The following is a 17,432-nucleotide window of genomic DNA, read 5'->3' as shown; positions in this document are numbered from 1 at the left end:
TGTGTGCATAGTGCAGTGCAGATACAAACCAGCAGAAGCAACAGATTTATTTGTTAGATCCAGATTTATATTATTTGTGTTCCTGATGGTATAGGCTAAATTTATATGCTACTGCCGCTACTTTCAAGGACCTTGCTTCAAATCCCAGACAATCCTAGCATCCAAGTCAATGTTATTGCCTTGAATAAATGCAACAAAAGGCAACTGCTTCAGTTCAAGGGTGTTTGAAATTCATTTGCCAGATATTAGCAGGAAAAAGCTTTTATCTATTTAAAACTACAGGAAAAACAAAAATCACATTTATGATGTTGCTTCAGTCTCATATATCCATCTGCTCATTTACTTGATAAGTTTTCTGCAGACTTTCTGGCTTTTCACCTTTCTTCTGCGATGCTAATTTACTGTTACCTGCCAATATAACTAATGTGTTAATCATCTCAGATTTCAAATCAGTTATGTAATATAAAAGCATGTAAAGTCCTTTGCATTTCAGTCTGCAAAATCCTTCTATACTTCACTTCCACTTTAACAAATTGGTTTATAAAAATGTTGGTCTTTTTTTCTTTTTTTTTTTTTTTAAATCAGATCTATATCTGTGAAATTTTTCCAGTCTCTCTTTCAATGGTATTCCACATAATAATTTCATATAACTAGTTTGTTTGTATCTGACAGTGTACTCAAACTTACATTCTATCATATGTATCGGAGACATTTAAAAAAAAAAAACATATTTGAAATGCCAACACAAATGGAACTTAACACAGAAAACTCAAATTTTTCATTAATGATAAAACATGTAGTTATGAAAGGCTGCACACAGGAGTCATTCACTCACTGAAGTACCGCAGAGACTAAGGGACATATGCAAGCTAATGATACATACAAAATGATACCTCAATTTAATACATCACACTGCACTAGCAACTTGCAAACCAACTACAGTTTTATGCCTTTTCAGCACTCTGCTCAATTACTTAATGTAAAATTATGGGGTTTTTTTGTTAGAAAATTAACCTTTGCTAAAAAAACAAATGACCTTGCCCGTGTAACCTACAGATTAACCTCAACTTTAAACTCCTAACCTGATAAAACCAAATACTGAAGTCAAGAATGTTCAATTACAGACAAACACAATTGTTACTTTTACACAAAATCCAACACGCAGTCACATTGTGCTTCACAGAAGTGCAAGATAAAATTCAATTACTTCTTTGCAGGCTGACCAGAACATTTTCTATTAGTCTTGCAGGGATGTTTGTTGGATATGACTTGAGTAAACTCTTACAGAATATACAACGCAGCACTTGTTAATGCCAGTAATGAAACAGTTTCTTTAGAGAAGATAGCACACGGATTCATTCCGTGATCAAAACTTGTTTGCTCGGTGGTTTTCTTTTTTTTTTTTTCCTCCAATTACAAGATTCAGATAATCAAAAATCTTTACATCTGTAAATTACTCATTTCTCACTATATCAGCATTAATTGCATCTCTGCAATTTAGAATGAAACAGAGTTTTTTGTATGCTTTCCAAAACAAAAATTTTTATCAAATGTTATTGGCAACCACCATCAATCAAAAACTGCATTTTTTTCTTTAACTTTTAATAACATGACATAATAAGAATTGTCATCTCTAAAAAAAGCTTTAGTTTTCTCAGTTTCCCTAAATTTTATACAGATGTTTTAGCGAGCATATAAACATTTCAGAAACATTCTAAAAACAAAAAATAACTCTTTTTTGTATACAGTCATAGAACGTTGTTAAAATTTTAAGCTTCATGAAAGCCTAAGGCTTTGTTAAAATGATGGCTCTTTACCCTCGTCAAATTCTTCAGTCAGTGGAGTGGCACTCTGCAGAGTTTCACATCTCAGAAACTGTTCATTAGTGCTAAAATACAGTCCTTGCATGCAGAAGTGAATCATAGCTGGCACAGTGCTAAATCAGGACCGGGACCTATCATGCATTTGCAACTGGCTTTGGCCAGTTTTGCAATTCCTGGTTCAGCTCAGCTCAAAAAGCAGGGGATATGCAATAACCTTCACATACCTTCTCATACAATCCAGTGCTCGAATAAAGAAGTCTTTGTGAAGCTGATGCTCGTCCCTTAAGATGGAGCACTGCTCCAACGTCACTGACATGGATGTCCGGTCTTTGGCACTTTTGCAACAGGTGAAGCGGACTCCATTCAGCTTACGGCAAATCTGAAACACGGGCACATGTCAGAGGGCTGCTCTTTTCACACTTAATTCTCTGCACGTTAGCAGACCTGGAAAATCCCACAGTTTACAACCACATACAAACAACAACGTTTCTCAGGAAGAAAGCTGCTATTACAAGATAGTGGCTCAAACCTCTGTCATAAGGCTGCCGACAAGCATGTCCTTACATCAGTTATTAGTGCTGCCTGGGGACTGTCACATTCTGAGGATTACGCCCATGGTGGCCTGTCACACTGGCATAAAAGGTGAACATTCTGTGCTGAAAGGGACAGTAAATTTACCTTTTGTTTATAAACTCGCAGAACTAACACTCTACCAAAATAATACCCTAAGATTACAGCCTCTGATCTATAGTCCATTTCCAATTTGTCAAAATTAAAGATTTTAAAAGCAGATCTTAAGGGTTTCCACTATCAGGATAAGCCCATAAATAACCTGCTCACTAAAGAAAAAGAAGTCCTTATTGGTTTTAGGAGGGAGCTGCAAAGTCTTCCACTGAAGTTGCACTTTACAGATTTGTTTTGCTACCCTGGTATTTACTGTAGTTAAAGCATCTCTTGCTCCTTCAAATACACGCTTTATGCACAAGTACTACACACAAATTATCTACTTTTATTTCAGTAAAAGGTCTTGCCTTCTGTTTTATCATTAAAAGTCAGTGATCACAGCACTGTGACACATGCACCATGTTTTGTATATGGACTGATGAGAAACAGGCTTTGTACAAAGCAGGGAGACGTGCAATGCCCAAGCGGTGCAGCTACAATACAAAACATTTCAAACAAAAGATGGCCCCATTCTCTATTATAAGGAGATCAATCAAGTCTCAGTTCTGCCCCCACATCCCAGCCTTAGTGAAGCAGGAAACCGATGAGCCTACTACTCTCCATCCCTAGCATGATAAGCTAGTTACTAAAATCTACACCTGTTACAGGTGGTTAGTAAACCATTGCATCCAAATTTCCAAATTCCTGAAATAAAAAGTGACTGTTTCAATATAGGCCATAAAACGAAAAGTTGCTTCATTTAATCTTTCTTTCTGTGACAATCATCCTATTCAATTAAAGCTTAATTGCCTGAACACCTAATGAATTTTGGAAAAAAAACCAACAAAGCACAGAAAAACTTGGGCAAGTTATTCTAAACTCAGACTCATGAACACAGAGGACTAATTTCTCATGAGGGTGTCAAGTTCACACGCATCTCCCTTTGTACGGAATTTAAATACAGTCTATTTTTCAACAGCTAAACCATTCAACATACGATCCAGAACAATGAAATCTTAATGTAAACAAATGCCATGGTTTGCTTACTTTCACCCAGCATTTCGACACTTTTAAGGGATAAGGGAATCATGATCATTTCTTGTGTAATGAATCTATCTGCCATTGTATCAGCCTTATTAAAAAAAGCTTTTGGTTCAAGCAAGTGTTTATCAGAAGAAAAATTTGAAGAGCATTGATGTGCTCCAAGCATGGGTCTATTTTTCCTGATTTCAATTGTCCTAAGAAAGGTTAACACCATATCTACCAAACTTCTGTCCCTGGACAGTTGTAGCAAGACAATATAAAAAAAAAAAACATCAGGAGAATAAGGTAAGGCCATAAATTATTTAGGCCTAAGCCCAATCAACTTTTCAGCCTGGCTATAGAGTGTTTACTTAGCATCAGGATGAAACTAGATCTTCAGTTCCAGAACTTCTGAATCTTCAGAACCTCACTTCAGTAAACAAGCACATTTTATCCACAGTAATGGCATTCCCAGAAATTCTATTAAAAACAATGACCCAGACAACACTTACATGGTCTTTAAGGTCTCTGTACCATTATGGTGAGGGACATCTCAAAAGCTGAGCCAAGGGAATTAACTGAGCCCAACTTTGAACCCTAAGAAGTACATGTTATTAAGTAGAATCTATGAGTGTTTCTTTCCTTCTATATGTTCAAATTTTAAAACATCTACTAGAAATGTGGGAAATGGCATGGGGATTTAAATTATGTATTAAAAGACAATTATTATTTTGAGAAAGTATCAAGTAGGGTTGATAACACTCTGAAGAAGATAACTGCTTCTAATTGAGAAGATTAATTCTCTTTATACTTCCCTCTTTTGAAGTTCATGAGTCATCATGACTATTTGAAGTGAATGAGTCATAAGCAAAAAGCAGGTAATTATTCTGGATGGGTGATGACCTCCGGTGCAAGAAGGGGAGACTAAGTCCCAAATCTGAGCTAACAGCATCTGACTGAAGTGCTGGCAACAGAGAGTCAGTTTTGAACTGAGAAGCGTTTTAGGGAAAACAAACAAATGGGTGACCACAAATGGGAGGGTTTATTTTGCCTATAAGGTCAGTAGAAATGGCTCAATCATGTTAAAGTGGTTTAAATGGAAATCAATCCATTACATTCAATAATAAAAAAAATATGATTATGATCTAAGAGAAATCTAGGTTAACCTGATAGGCTGGCACAAATAAATCCTCAGAAATAACTCAGTTCACTAAGCAGGAACGGCAATAGTAAAGAATTAAAATGGGCAACCAGTGATGAGATGGTCAAGAAATCTAATGAGATATGGTACCTAATCTATGGTAACATCATAATATCAGAATCAACAGCTTACACTAAGTGTCCAGCTTGACTTTTATCCTCACTTTTGCTCAACTGATTCCCAAAATATATTGGAGATATAGGACACGTGTATTTCTTCTAAATGGCTTCTAAGGAGTTTTCGACAGAAACTTAGATTTGAATGATTAGGACTGTGCTTAATTTTAAAGAGGATGTAAACCAATGAAAAAGCACATAAAACAGTGGAGACTAAAACAAGGAAAAATCAATATTCTAGTTATTTCCTCCTGAAATAAAACAGAAGATTAAGGGTCCAGCTTAGGAAGTAAAAATACACCACATTTAAATCTTTTCTGCTACGTTTATTTAGAATAAGAAATATTTGTGATATCAATTTGCAGATTTTATTTTTTTTTAAGCAGATGTATTCTCACAAGACTACTTGCAGGTATAGTTACATATGCATAACCACGTAGAATCTCATTTATCTACTGCTGTAACAGTGATGTTCTTACAGCTGAGAATCTGTCCTTCCACCATACTGTGATACAGTACAGCAGTGTGTATAGAAGTGGGTCCAGAAATACCCATTTCAGAAGCTTACAGTAAAGTAGCTTGAGAAAAAAATAATATTCTGAAGGAAAAAAAATTGAAACTTTTTTTTTAATGTCCAAAGAACTTCTTTTTACCCATGACATAATTTTCAAAAAATCCTGCATAGATAGTAGAAGACAACTTTCTATGTCCAATGATTAAGTAAATTCCATCATCCTCTTTGTAGCTGATTTCACATTATTCTATACTGATTTATCTTATCTTTGCAAAGCAACGTTTCATAGTAATTGCAAAAATGATACTGGGGAAAAAAAAGCTTACATTTTTACTTACAAAAGATTTATACTTCAAATAGCATGTGATAATACTTATCCAAAATGAAAATTGTATTAGCAATATAAAAAATAATGCTGGTATTGTTAGTAAAGATATAATTAATATTCTTTGTGCTCCTTGTGTTAATGAAAAGTCATGCAAAATTTTATTAATATTTTATATCAAATATTTATCTACCTTAAAGGGCATATGCATTTGAAAGCTCCCCAAAACACAAGGTCTTACTTTTCACTGTAAACAGATAGCAAAGGCTCAAGACTCTGCCAGCAAGGGCACTTTTCTGCATTTAAGGCAATTATCTAATTGATTTCCACGCTTCTCAAAAGTCTGAGCTCTTTACAAACATCTATCTGCTTGAGTTTGTTTTTAACCTACGTGTGCAAAATGTACGTTGGAGAAGAGAAGGTTGAAAGGGAATTTCTAAACTATATAAATATCTAAAGCGTGGGGGTGAAGAGAATGGGGCCAGGCTCTTTTCGCTGGTGCCCAGCAACAGGACAAGGCACCAACTGGAACATAAAAACCTCCCTCGACTTGCTGACCAAACTTCTTTTGATGTAGCCCAGGATAGGGTTGGCTTTCTGGGCTGAGGGTACATTGCTGGCTCACGTCCATCTTGCCATCCACCAGTTTAATTAACTGCTCTCAATCCTTTTATCCCTCTGCTTATATTAGTAATGGGGGTTGCCTAGACCCAAATGCAAGACCTTGCATTTGAATTTGCAGAACCTCATGAGGCTCACCTGGGCCCACTGATTAGCCTATCTAGGTCTCTCAGGATGGCATCCAGTCTCTCCTGTGTGTTGGCTGCACCCCTCAGCTTGGTGTCATCAGCAGACTTGCTGAAGGTGCACTCAATCCCACTGTCAATGTCACTGATGAAGACAGTAAGGAGCACCCAGTCCTAGCACTGACTCTTGGAGGACACCATTCACCACTGCTCTCCACCTAGACATGGAGCCATTGACCACCACTCAATCCCGCAACCAGTTCTTCATTCACTGAACAGTCCACCCACCAAGCCCATATCTTTCCCAGTATGGAGAGAAGGATATGTTATGGAGTGCCACGTTAAAGGCCAGCAATGCATCTCACTGAGAAAAATGCAAATTTCTGAACTGGAGAAAAACAGCTCCATGCAGCTGTACAGGCCACGGACTGCCTGCCTAGGAGAAGCTGGGAAGGAAAGAACTTGGGAGATGCTGGCAAGAATGTGACCAAGATCACTTTTGTCTTTGTACTCAGGCTAGTCCTTTCAGTTAGAAGACAGAAAGAATATCTGTAATGTAAATGCAGGAAAAAGAGAGATATTAATAAATGGTATGTGAGATCAACAGAACAGAACTTAGAGAACCATTTTAGCTACCTAGTTTAATCACTGGAGTTTTCCACCCAGACTCTTGAAATCCATTTCACTTGTAATATCAAAAAGCATGTGAAAATTAATACATCATGTGAATATATTTGAAAAAAAAATAATTGAAAAGATATATTCAATATATATGAATATATTTGGGGAAAAAAAAAAATCTCACCGTCGCAGCCAGCCACATGATTTCTACATTCTTCCTCTTTTTGGCCTGGATATTTTGATGAAGATTTTCTAGTAATCCCTTTAAATCATTTTGTTCTTGAAAATGTGGTAGACCTGAAAAAATTAACAAAAAAAAAAGCAGCATAGGGTTGATTATCATGGCAAGATGGCAAGGTTGATGGCAGTGCTGTGCTGACTAAATGAAATTATTAGTGAAGATGTCTATCATTTACAGCCTTTTTTGAGAAAGCAGGATGGAAGAAACCAGCTAAATCCTTAGAGAATTAAAAAATCTTATTTCTGTGTATTAGGTTGTCCTACCTAAGGGCTTCACACTGGAAAATTAAAATATCTCCAACTTTCATCTTATAAATAGCAGGATTCAAATATTTGTTGTAGTTCTGTTCATCAGCCACTACAAACATTCATGGGAAATGAGCAGAGAAATAAGAGAGTGCTATTTAGAGCTGCTTTGATGTGATGATTATTTTGAGGTCAAAATATTTACTGTTGTTTTCAAAAGGATACATTTCATTTTGGTTTTTAAAATGATACTTTACTTTCTAAAACAACAAATGTACAGGCAGGTTAACCAACATTAAACATCCCCCAAAAATCCAACAGAGGATATTCAACAGTCTATAGGGAAATGAACTTTGATTTTCAAGTGCAAAATAATATCAGGCTTATTTAATATCTGAAGTCTTACCTACTTGCCCTGTCTGTGATAGAAAGACTGAAGTTTTATTAACGGTACGCACCTAGAGGGAATTCAGAAGTGGACAATTCAATTTCCTCTTGAGTTTTGTGAACACAAAAGGATTTTTAATCTTACCATTATCTTAATTAGTTTTGAAAACAACCCAAATCTGTTTTTCTAAATAATTTTTTCTTCTGATAGGGAAGCAGGAAAAAAACATCTCCAAAATAAGTCTTAAAACCAGCTGAAACAAGATTTAAACTAAATCTATTAAAACAGTTTTTCTGCAAATACATACACTGATTTTTCTTTTTTTTTTTCCTCCACCAAAAAAAAAAAAAAAAAAAAGGATGAACCATCCAGGAGGGAAAAGCAAAACAAAACAAAACACCTACAATTCCTATTCAATTTCAGAGAGTAAAAATGATGCGACTACAATAACTCAGGTCAGAATTCATTCTCCTAAGCTGTTCACAGCTGGAAGGATACCCCTTATCATCTGGCTTTTACCTTTTATCTCTAATAAATTCCAGCCCTCTTTATCTGCGATTCACAGTAAGAAATAATTTAAATAAACACAAATATGTTCTAGAACATCTACATCTTCTTATTCATATTGCCTAACATCCCACCTCCCTACCACACTCCCACTTCCCCCCCCCAAAAAAAATATTAAAAAACAATAACAACAACAACACACCACACAGGAAAAATACATTAAAACCTGCTTTGTAATAATCTTACTGTAGATTGTGTGACCTGAGCATTAGAATTCCTGACCACACAATTAGATAATGCAGAGCATATAAACATACATCACAACCTGCTAGACTATTATACTTATCCTGCATCTGTTCCTTGAAAATAGATAGCATACAGACAGTGCTCTAAAAAGATGCTTCCAGATTATGGGAATATATCACTAGGTAAACATTTTATTGTATCAAAATACTTTTCCTTTGGCTCACAGCAGAAAATCCATCATCTCAGAGAGATGACTTCACAATAGGTAAACCAATATTATCCTAATTTATAATATTGCCAAGCGACTTGTATCTTGACTGGATGTGACTGATAGCTTAAACTCCTTGTATCACAAAGCAGTATTAAACTGTCAAATAATTCTCATAGATCATAAGGGGGAGAAGCCTAGAGGTGCAGAACAGACTCATAGACAGCATTGTTGACGTACGTAGTAGTACTACATACATTACGATGTTATGGATAAAAACCTTTATTTGCTTGCACAATTTCAAAACCTGGCTGCATCCCTTTTCACACAAGGGATGCATCTTGCTACAGTGATGCTGCTGTGGGTGCTAGGCAGTGATAAACCAGTGATAGCAAATATCACTTGAGACAGCTTGATCTCATTTTACGCTCTTAGCTGCTTAATTGAGTTCTAAAGCACTCTTTGCAACAACATACATACTACTATTTAGAAATCATATTTCTGTACTCTATCATTAACTTTTTTGTTAAAGCTATTTTGGTGTCTCAAGTAATTTAATTGGTCAGCATTTCTGGTAAGGATCTTTCTTGGGGCATGCTGTGACTTACTGGGTTTGCAATATCCTTTTGGGAGAGGAATCAAGTGACTAAGGAATGGAAGACTGACAGAGTGCATACTCATCCAAAGTTAGGTAGGAAGTCAACATATGGTATATTAACCATTAACAATTAACATTTTTTAGTAATGAGGAATAGAGAGAAAGCTCGAACACACAATGAAAAGCTCTGTAGTGAGAGAAAAACTAATAGCAAAGGTGGCAATACGTTCATGGGAGTGCAAAGCTTTATTCTTTGACGTGAAACATACAAAGTGAGGATGTCTAAGGAAGGTGGATGCAACTGCCTGGCAGCAGGACTGAGATTCCTCAAATCAGGTCTGGTTTTATGAGTTCAATTTGTAACTAACAGCTCTGTGAAATGGGTCACGTTTATTTTGTAGTACGGGTTTTGGCACTATAGGAAACAATTTGGAAAGATGTGATAAAGCCATCAATGCTAAACGGCTCTCACTTGGCTGCACAGCCAGGGTTGCTGCCAGCTTGTGTGGAGGTATATCTCCCTAAGACCTGGAGCATAAAGGTGAGGAAAGGGGAAAGAAATGAAGTATTCCTCTGGATGAACACCTTGGAGGGCTTCAGTCCCCCTTTTCCCTCTCCCCTAAAAAAAGGGAAACAAAAGTTAACTAACAGAGGTATAGGGATAATGGAGGAAGGGGCTGGTTTGAAAGGCACCTTCCTCCAAGCTGAGTTATATTGTTAGGCTTGATAGTGTATGTTGATGGATACCTCTGCCCTGCAGGAAGATCTGTACTGTATCAATACCATGTAATTGTACAGAGCAACCAGAAGGTACTTCGTGTTATGTAAAAACTGGGACAACAGCCAGACTCAGCTCTCAGAGGCAGAGAAAATGCAGGAGGCAATAATAACCAGAAAAGACAGGATGAGCTAGACAAGGATAGTTCTTACAAGTCTGCACAGTCCAAAAGAAGTCCATGAAGACTGTGCAGCACACTAATAACCGTTCTAGAGGAAGGCAGTATAAGGTTAGTTCTTGTCAATGAAAAGAAGCAAATACCACCTGCATGTAAACTTCTGCTTTCACGTAACCAGATTCATTTATAAAGCAGCAGATATACTTTAGACCTAATTCCAAATGAGGTTAGTTTTTCAGAACCTTTCTTGGGAAGATTCCCCCAAATAAATCTCTAACTTAGTACATAAGACTTGTTGGTAGAAAACTGAGAAATATCAGAGATGTGAGTGGATCATTTGTCATACTGCATACACCTTAGAAACACGGCTTTCACTTCTGTCAAAATTATTAACAAATTGAATTTCTCTGAGATGAAATATAAGCACGTATACATACATAGAACCACATTTGGTAAAAACTGTGAGTATATACGCATAATGGAAATCAGCAAACATAACCAATACCTGTAAGAGAGCACACGCTTTGCATATTACTCCCCACAAGGAATTTCAAATGCCCCTAGCACAACAGCACTTTAGATTCACAGATAATTACCAAAGAATAAGGGGCAGAGACCTAAAACAAGCTATTTTAAATGAGGCTGTACAATTTGCAACTTAGGGGAATATAATTTAGCCATTAAGACTGCTTTAAGAGGATTATATTGATGCAGAAGGTCCTTAAGGTGTTTGCTTTCAGGAAAGAAACAGAACAGTATGCTTATAATACCACATATACATAATATTTGAATACAGGGCCTATTCTAATAGAATCATGCTATTAATATCAACGTCATTGTAAAGTAATTCACTTCTTATATCTATACATTTCTGAGTATTGTTTGCCATACCTTAATATGAGGGCTGCTCCAGAAGTAATGCCTCCTATTTTATTATGCTGGCCCACAACATCAGAGGCAGATGGTGGTGGTATGGTAGTAGAGGTTGAACCTTCCCACCAATATTCTGTTCCATGTTGCTGCTGTGCTGAGGGGCGCTCTGACAAAATGGCATCTGACATGAAAGTGAGTATGAAGCAAAGGTGTGTCCTTCCTCCATGTGGAAGAAATGGCACCCACTGACATTCATCAACACATCAGTATTTATGAGGACCTAACAGGAGATATGAGCACAGTGAAGCAGAGGGCGGTGCGTTTCAGCAGCAGCCACATATCAGTGGGTCATCTCTGCTGGAGCAGGTTTTTACAAGTGCAGCATGCAGGCTCTTGTTCACTGCCGGTGAAAATTCATAGCTAATGGTGGCAACTATGTTGGAAAATAGCATTCTGTAGCTGAGAATTTGCTCTATCAAATAGTGCTATTGCACTCTTTGTATCTGTTGTCATTTCCATAGAAACAGGAGGCATTACTTTCGGAGCAACCTATGCACATACTCAGAAAGAAAAGTGGAGGGAATAAGTAAAACTGATGAAAATTCCCAGGGAGCACATCTGTACAAATATAGTAAGTACGGCCTGTCCTCTATTTAAATTATTAAAGAGTATATCATATTAATAATTTAAAGGAGCTGTCTGATTCACCATTACTGCATTTCATTCTCCCTGCCATTTCTGCTAAGGCCTTGGGCTCAAACAGGCTCCAAGTGCTTAATTTTATGGAATAAATTATAGGACTGAGGCCTAAATCTAAAATCTGCATATTAATATTGCGTTAAAATTACTTCCTTATAAATTTTCATCTATAAAACCTTTTAAAAGCTTTTTCGATATTGTATTATGTTGTACTCACAATCAGGAGGCATTTTTTCCGTAAACAGGTTGTAATATTCTTTTAGAAGTTCTAAGTTTTCTTGGTTAATGTTTTCTTGCAAAGTAGTATCTCCAAACCTATAAAATCATAGTAAAATGATGAAAAACCTAAAACACATAGCCAAGTAATTCTTCAGAATGTTTAAATTGTATGAAGAATTCGAATTTATTTTTCTAGTGTTGAATGTATTAAATTTGGTCAAACATATAGTTATTCATCTTCCAAGTAATAATATTCAGGAATGAGGTAACCATCCACAGAAAATTCTTCCAAGCCATATGGACAGAATAATTAATTTACAGACAACGATTCAATAAAGCACAAGTTCCCATTTCCTTCACAAATCCTGAACAAATGCAAGGGCTCTCTGTGGCAATTTCAAATGGCACTTGGGCAGAGTACAACTACTAAATCTCTTACTGCTGCTGCTTAGAGCTGGTTGATATTTGTCATGGTTGACATTGAAGCCACACACAATGAAGGGAGGCAAGTGTCAAGAGGAATATAGAATGGCTTAAGTTGCAAGGGACCTCAAGGACCGTCACGTTCCAACCCTCCCTGCCATAGGCAGGGTGCCAGCTGCTACATCAAGTACCAAATTGCCCAGGGCCCCATCCAGTCTGGCCTTAACCATCTCCAGGAACAGGGCATCCACAACCTCTCTGGGCAACTAAGAGAAAAACTTCCCCCTGATATCAGATCTAAATCTCCCCTCCTTTAGTTAAAACCTTAAAGCCATTCCCCCTTGCCTCCCTCTAAATACTGTTACCACACTTCCTGTTACTTCACATCCAAGCCAGTTGACATCTTTTTTTGACTTAATCCTTGACAACTCTGCATGTTTAGGCTATTTCTAAATCTTGTCAACTTTTTCTTCAGGACATTTGTAACAAAGTCCCTCCCCTGCCTGTCCCACCCTCAAACTCTCACAGACTTGCACCTTGGTTACCTCATACTCCTTTTCTCTCCTTTGGAAAAATGTGAAGAATCCACTCACATTTATCACAATTGATTTTGCTTTTTGTACGTCATCACTCTAGCTATGTTACTTAATCCATAAAATCACTTTTCTACTAAAAGCTTCCATTTTCAAGGGTGTTTCAACTTCTCTAATGAACTTTACATCATTTTCTCTAGTAAAACTTTAACTTATACCTCCATTTTCTGTTTCAGCCTTCATCTCCCATTCAAATTTTACACCTGACTTTCCAGCATATTACTGATCACAATTCAGAGAAGTCCTCTACAAATATCCACAACGCTATGTGACTGCATTCCTTAGAAGACTTCCATAAGTGCCCTTTTACTCTGCTGAATACAAAGAATGACATCAAACTCATGTACTGCTGTTTCTTGCCTATTGTCCAAGATAATAGTTTTTCACTAGGCCCGTGTATTTGCTCACCTACACTTAGATAGCTTTTGATTTGAGTTTATACTGAACACTGCCTGAAGGAACTTATTTCATCCCCCACGTGCTCTGTAAATGAATTGAGTAAAAGGAAAAAAGTACTTATCTTCTTGTAGATGTTCAGCTTACAATTTTAGCATTGTATCAACTTAGTAATTTAACATGACCAATAGGTAACTGTCTCTTGGGAGAGAAATATATAAGAAAACTTTGACCAAGATTGTACTGAAAAATTACTTTCTAGCAATCACTTCAGAGGACTAACATTAACACATTATTATTTTACCACCAGCCTTCACGTTTCTACGAACATATCATTAGCATACTCTACATTTGTAATTAAAACTTCTTAATTCTGTTAAAAAATAATCAAACCCAAGAAGTTGAGAAAAAGGTTCTCTATACGGTTTATGATTTTTCTAGTACTTTCAAGTCCATCTGTAAGATACTAAGAACTTGGAATTTTTGAACTTCAGTTGACTAAAGTGCCAAAGCACTATACACAAACTTCTACACGTATAATCTAGAAATACACCACAGAAATACCTACATCCAAGGAAAACCCAGTGCTGGCTGCTTGAAACAAATGCACAATGAAGTCCTGTATATGGCCATCTCTTCACTTGGCCTTGCATATTATTGTGCAGGTTTTTTCATTGCTAGTACTTATTTCCTTTAATACTTTTTAAAACACATACAAAGTCAAGGTGAGATGGTCCAAGAGCAAATAACAAAAAATGATTTCTTTGTAATCCTGTGAGAGATGTCTCACACAGAGTACTCAGAAAATAAGAAAAATATTTTGGCGTCTTCTTACCTCTCTGCAAGTGTTTGCTGCTCATTGATTCCAACATTAAAGAGTACTGGATACATGCGAAGTAGCTTTCCTTCTTTAATCTCTTGTGGTAGCAACTCAAACATCTTTGCTGGAAGCTGGACCTCTATGACATAATGTTCACTAGGAAAAATAAAAGGAAGCATAAGAATATTGCTTAGTTTGCTTGAAATTATCATTTTCCTAAGTCATAGTGAACTTTTAAACATACAGACCAGTTCCCTCTTTTCCTCTTATCTGTGTTAAAACACATAATGTTAAAGATCAGTTTGCTTGTTTTAGGAGTACTACAAGCTTATTTGGAAATAGGCAAGTATATATAGTTACATGCACTTGATATGACTTCTTTACTGAAGTGAAAACAGGATTAAAAGTGAAATTGGCAGAAAAGTCTTCTACTACCAAAATATCGGTGAGAACACCCCAATTCTTAAAATTCATCTTGTTGAATAACAAAAAACTTCCTTCCGGAAGCCAGAACTCGAATCCCTCCTGCTCATTCATAATGGTCTCAATACAGAAAAAAAAACCCTCATAAAAACCCAAATGCAAAATTCCCATTTTTCTTTGGAGTCCGAATTTTTACCCTGAGGTTAGAAAGCATAATGAACAACAAATGAACTCTGTTCAGATGATATTTGAAGATTGATTTCTGAAACATGAATCCTATTTTAGGAGAAGGATGTGATACAACATTTTTGGTTTTATATTGTGTTTGGTTGGACTTGATTAAAAATGTTATTTTGATTGCTAGTTCAGTTTCTTATGTCCTTCACTGTGCAACCCTCAAGCTGAATTTCACCTGTTTTTGAGGACTGATGCCTGATTTGACACAACAGAAACAATAATATGCAGATAGCTTGTTTTTATTAGCTTTCTTTCTATAATTAGAGCAATTAGATTAATAAGAAAGGAATACATTAGAAGCAGATCCATTATTTTCAGGACTTGGCAGTTTTAATCATTCAGAGAGGGCCAACTGATACCAAAGAGCTTTCCTATAGAGCTCTCTGAAGTACGGCATCAAGAAATAAAAATATTACAGCAGCAGTGAAGGAGGATCTATATCCTACCTGAAGAAACCAGGTCTAGGATCTCACATGATGCATGCATGCAAACTTAAGTTGGAAAAGGATGGATTTTGTTCTTTTGACTTGCTTTAGTGTTTGTTTTTTTTTTTCCCTGAAGAACACTGTTTGCTTCTACTAAAATAATTTATCTTGAAGTCTCTCAATCAATCAACCATGTGTTTGCTAAAAAAGTCAAATAGAAATGTGAGTTCCCAAATGTAGAACTTGGAGGGAGAAGGGGAAGGCAGAAAACTTTCAAGAAAAATAACAAGCTGGATAAAAGAGTGTCACAATCTGAGAGCGGGTGCCCTGCCCACATATCTGAGAACATCATAAAGCAGGTCCAAAACAGACTTATTATCAAAACATAATTACATGTGGCAAGGGCAACAGCACATGCTTTGGTATGGTCTAGATCTACTGCACAATCTTTGAGCAAAAGAGAGATGCTCCATATTGAGGAGATTGTCAGTAGCCATGAATGGAGGATACATGACTCAGAGGGTTTCTGTTTAAGGAATTCATCCATATGAAAGAAATACAGTTAGCAAAGATGCCAGTAAAAGGATGTTTATCTTTGTACAGCAGCATTCATCCTCAGCCTGCAAACTAGCATTCCTAGCTGCTGTGAAGTTACTCCTTCCTGTGATGTAGTGCTTTCAGGAGGTTGAAAAGAAATGTTGGTTTAGTTTAATTTAAAGAATGTATGTTACTGAACCAAAAACATCATCAAACCACCGTATTGCTGCATTTCACATCCTCAAAATCACTATAGACCTTTCAGTGTATGAAATAACATTCCTCAATGTTGACCTTTAGGCATGATAAATTAACACTGGTACCATTTAAGAGCCTCCTCTTACCTTAAATAAATAAATTATACATTTGTTCAAATCTTAGAGATGACCCCTGGTAAAATTAAAAGATCTTTAACCACTTTCATAATTAGAACAATCCTCTTTCCATCATTTAAGAAAAAGGCTATTCAACTATGAGAGTGACTCCAGAAATGGCTCTGAAGTCAGGTAGAAAGAAGAAATAAAACCAAACTACTGAAAACTGGAGAACTTGACATTCAATTTACCAAAATTTTACAAGTACTATCATTCTACTTATATAAGAAGGAGCTCTAAAGCAACATATTTTAGTGTCACTTAGTTTCTTTCTTTATAGCTAATTTCATTGCAAATGTACTAGGCAGTTATGACATGTAGTGGCCTTGTTATCCATCTTGTTTTCCAATATGAAGGTGAGATACCAAAAAACAAACCAAAAAAAAAAAAAAATCAGTAAATGGTTTTTTAACACTTAAAGATCTCTCAGGGAGAAAAAGAAACAAAACAAGGAATAGAAAAATCCTTGTTTAATGTTCAAAAGTGTAAACAGTACATTATCATTTATTTGTAAACTAATTCTTGAAATTTAGGTATTCTATATTTTCTTCACTTAAACATAACTTCTTAAGAGCACCCCCTCTATTTGCCTTATTCTCTTACATTTTTTATTATGACAAAGGATAGATGTATACTTTCAGTCTTGATAAAAAGCTTCTCACAATTAACCCCATGCAGGTGAGGGCCACAGACTGGAGTTACCTGCAGTCAGCTGCAAAAGCACACACAGCTCATTGCCATAAGCACAGAACAAGTCATTTGCATGCACCTTTGCTTTGCAACAGAAAAAATAAATGCAAACAGCCTCTGTATCTCTGCAGGGAGGCGCTTTAACCAGCCAAGCGACAACTGTTTAGATCACTTCAGTGTGGCTGCAAGTGCCAGCCTGCTCACGTGCTTCGCTGAAAGCACTTTTATCAAACCCTGCAACGCCTCAAAGTTCATGCACACAATCAAATACGTTCTAACAAAGGGTTTTATAAAAGTGCTAACTAGTTTTGTCCATAAAAAAGCATGCAAGCGCCTGAATTTTATTCCACCTGGGTGGCTGG

General features: G+C 36.5%; 1 protein-coding gene across 22 annotated transcripts in view; it reads right to left on the bottom strand.

The window, feature by feature from the left end:
* Window positions 1-17,432, bottom strand: part of INPP4B (inositol polyphosphate-4-phosphatase type II B) — a 327,844-nt gene that overhangs the window by 74,558 nt on the left and 235,854 nt on the right. For 21 of the 22 annotated variants that reach the window (XR_016465803.1, XM_090138618.1, XM_090138627.1 and 18 more), the window contains 4 exons: window positions 14,400-14,540; window positions 12,151-12,248; window positions 7,217-7,329; window positions 2,048-2,202 (listed from right to left, as the gene is read on the bottom strand). Coding sequence is in view for 21 of the 22 variants with exons in the window: in XM_090138618.1 (XP_089994744.1) it covers window positions 2,048-2,202; window positions 7,217-7,329; window positions 12,151-12,248; window positions 14,400-14,540 (507 nt within the window). In the remaining variant the exon portion in view is untranslated. Of the gene's footprint in view, window positions 1-2,047; window positions 2,203-7,216; window positions 7,330-11,151; window positions 11,515-12,150; window positions 12,249-14,399; window positions 14,541-17,432 lie in introns of those variants that run through there. The other variant, XM_090138632.1, reaches the window with a different exon arrangement.

This window comes from Phasianus colchicus, chromosome 4, assembly GCF_987193195.1.
Source record: "Phasianus colchicus chromosome 4, bPhaCol1.hap1.1, whole genome shotgun sequence".
NCBI lineage: Eukaryota > Metazoa > Chordata > Aves > Galliformes > Phasianidae > Phasianus > Phasianus colchicus.
This window is presented reverse-complemented; position numbering and strand designations above follow the sequence as displayed.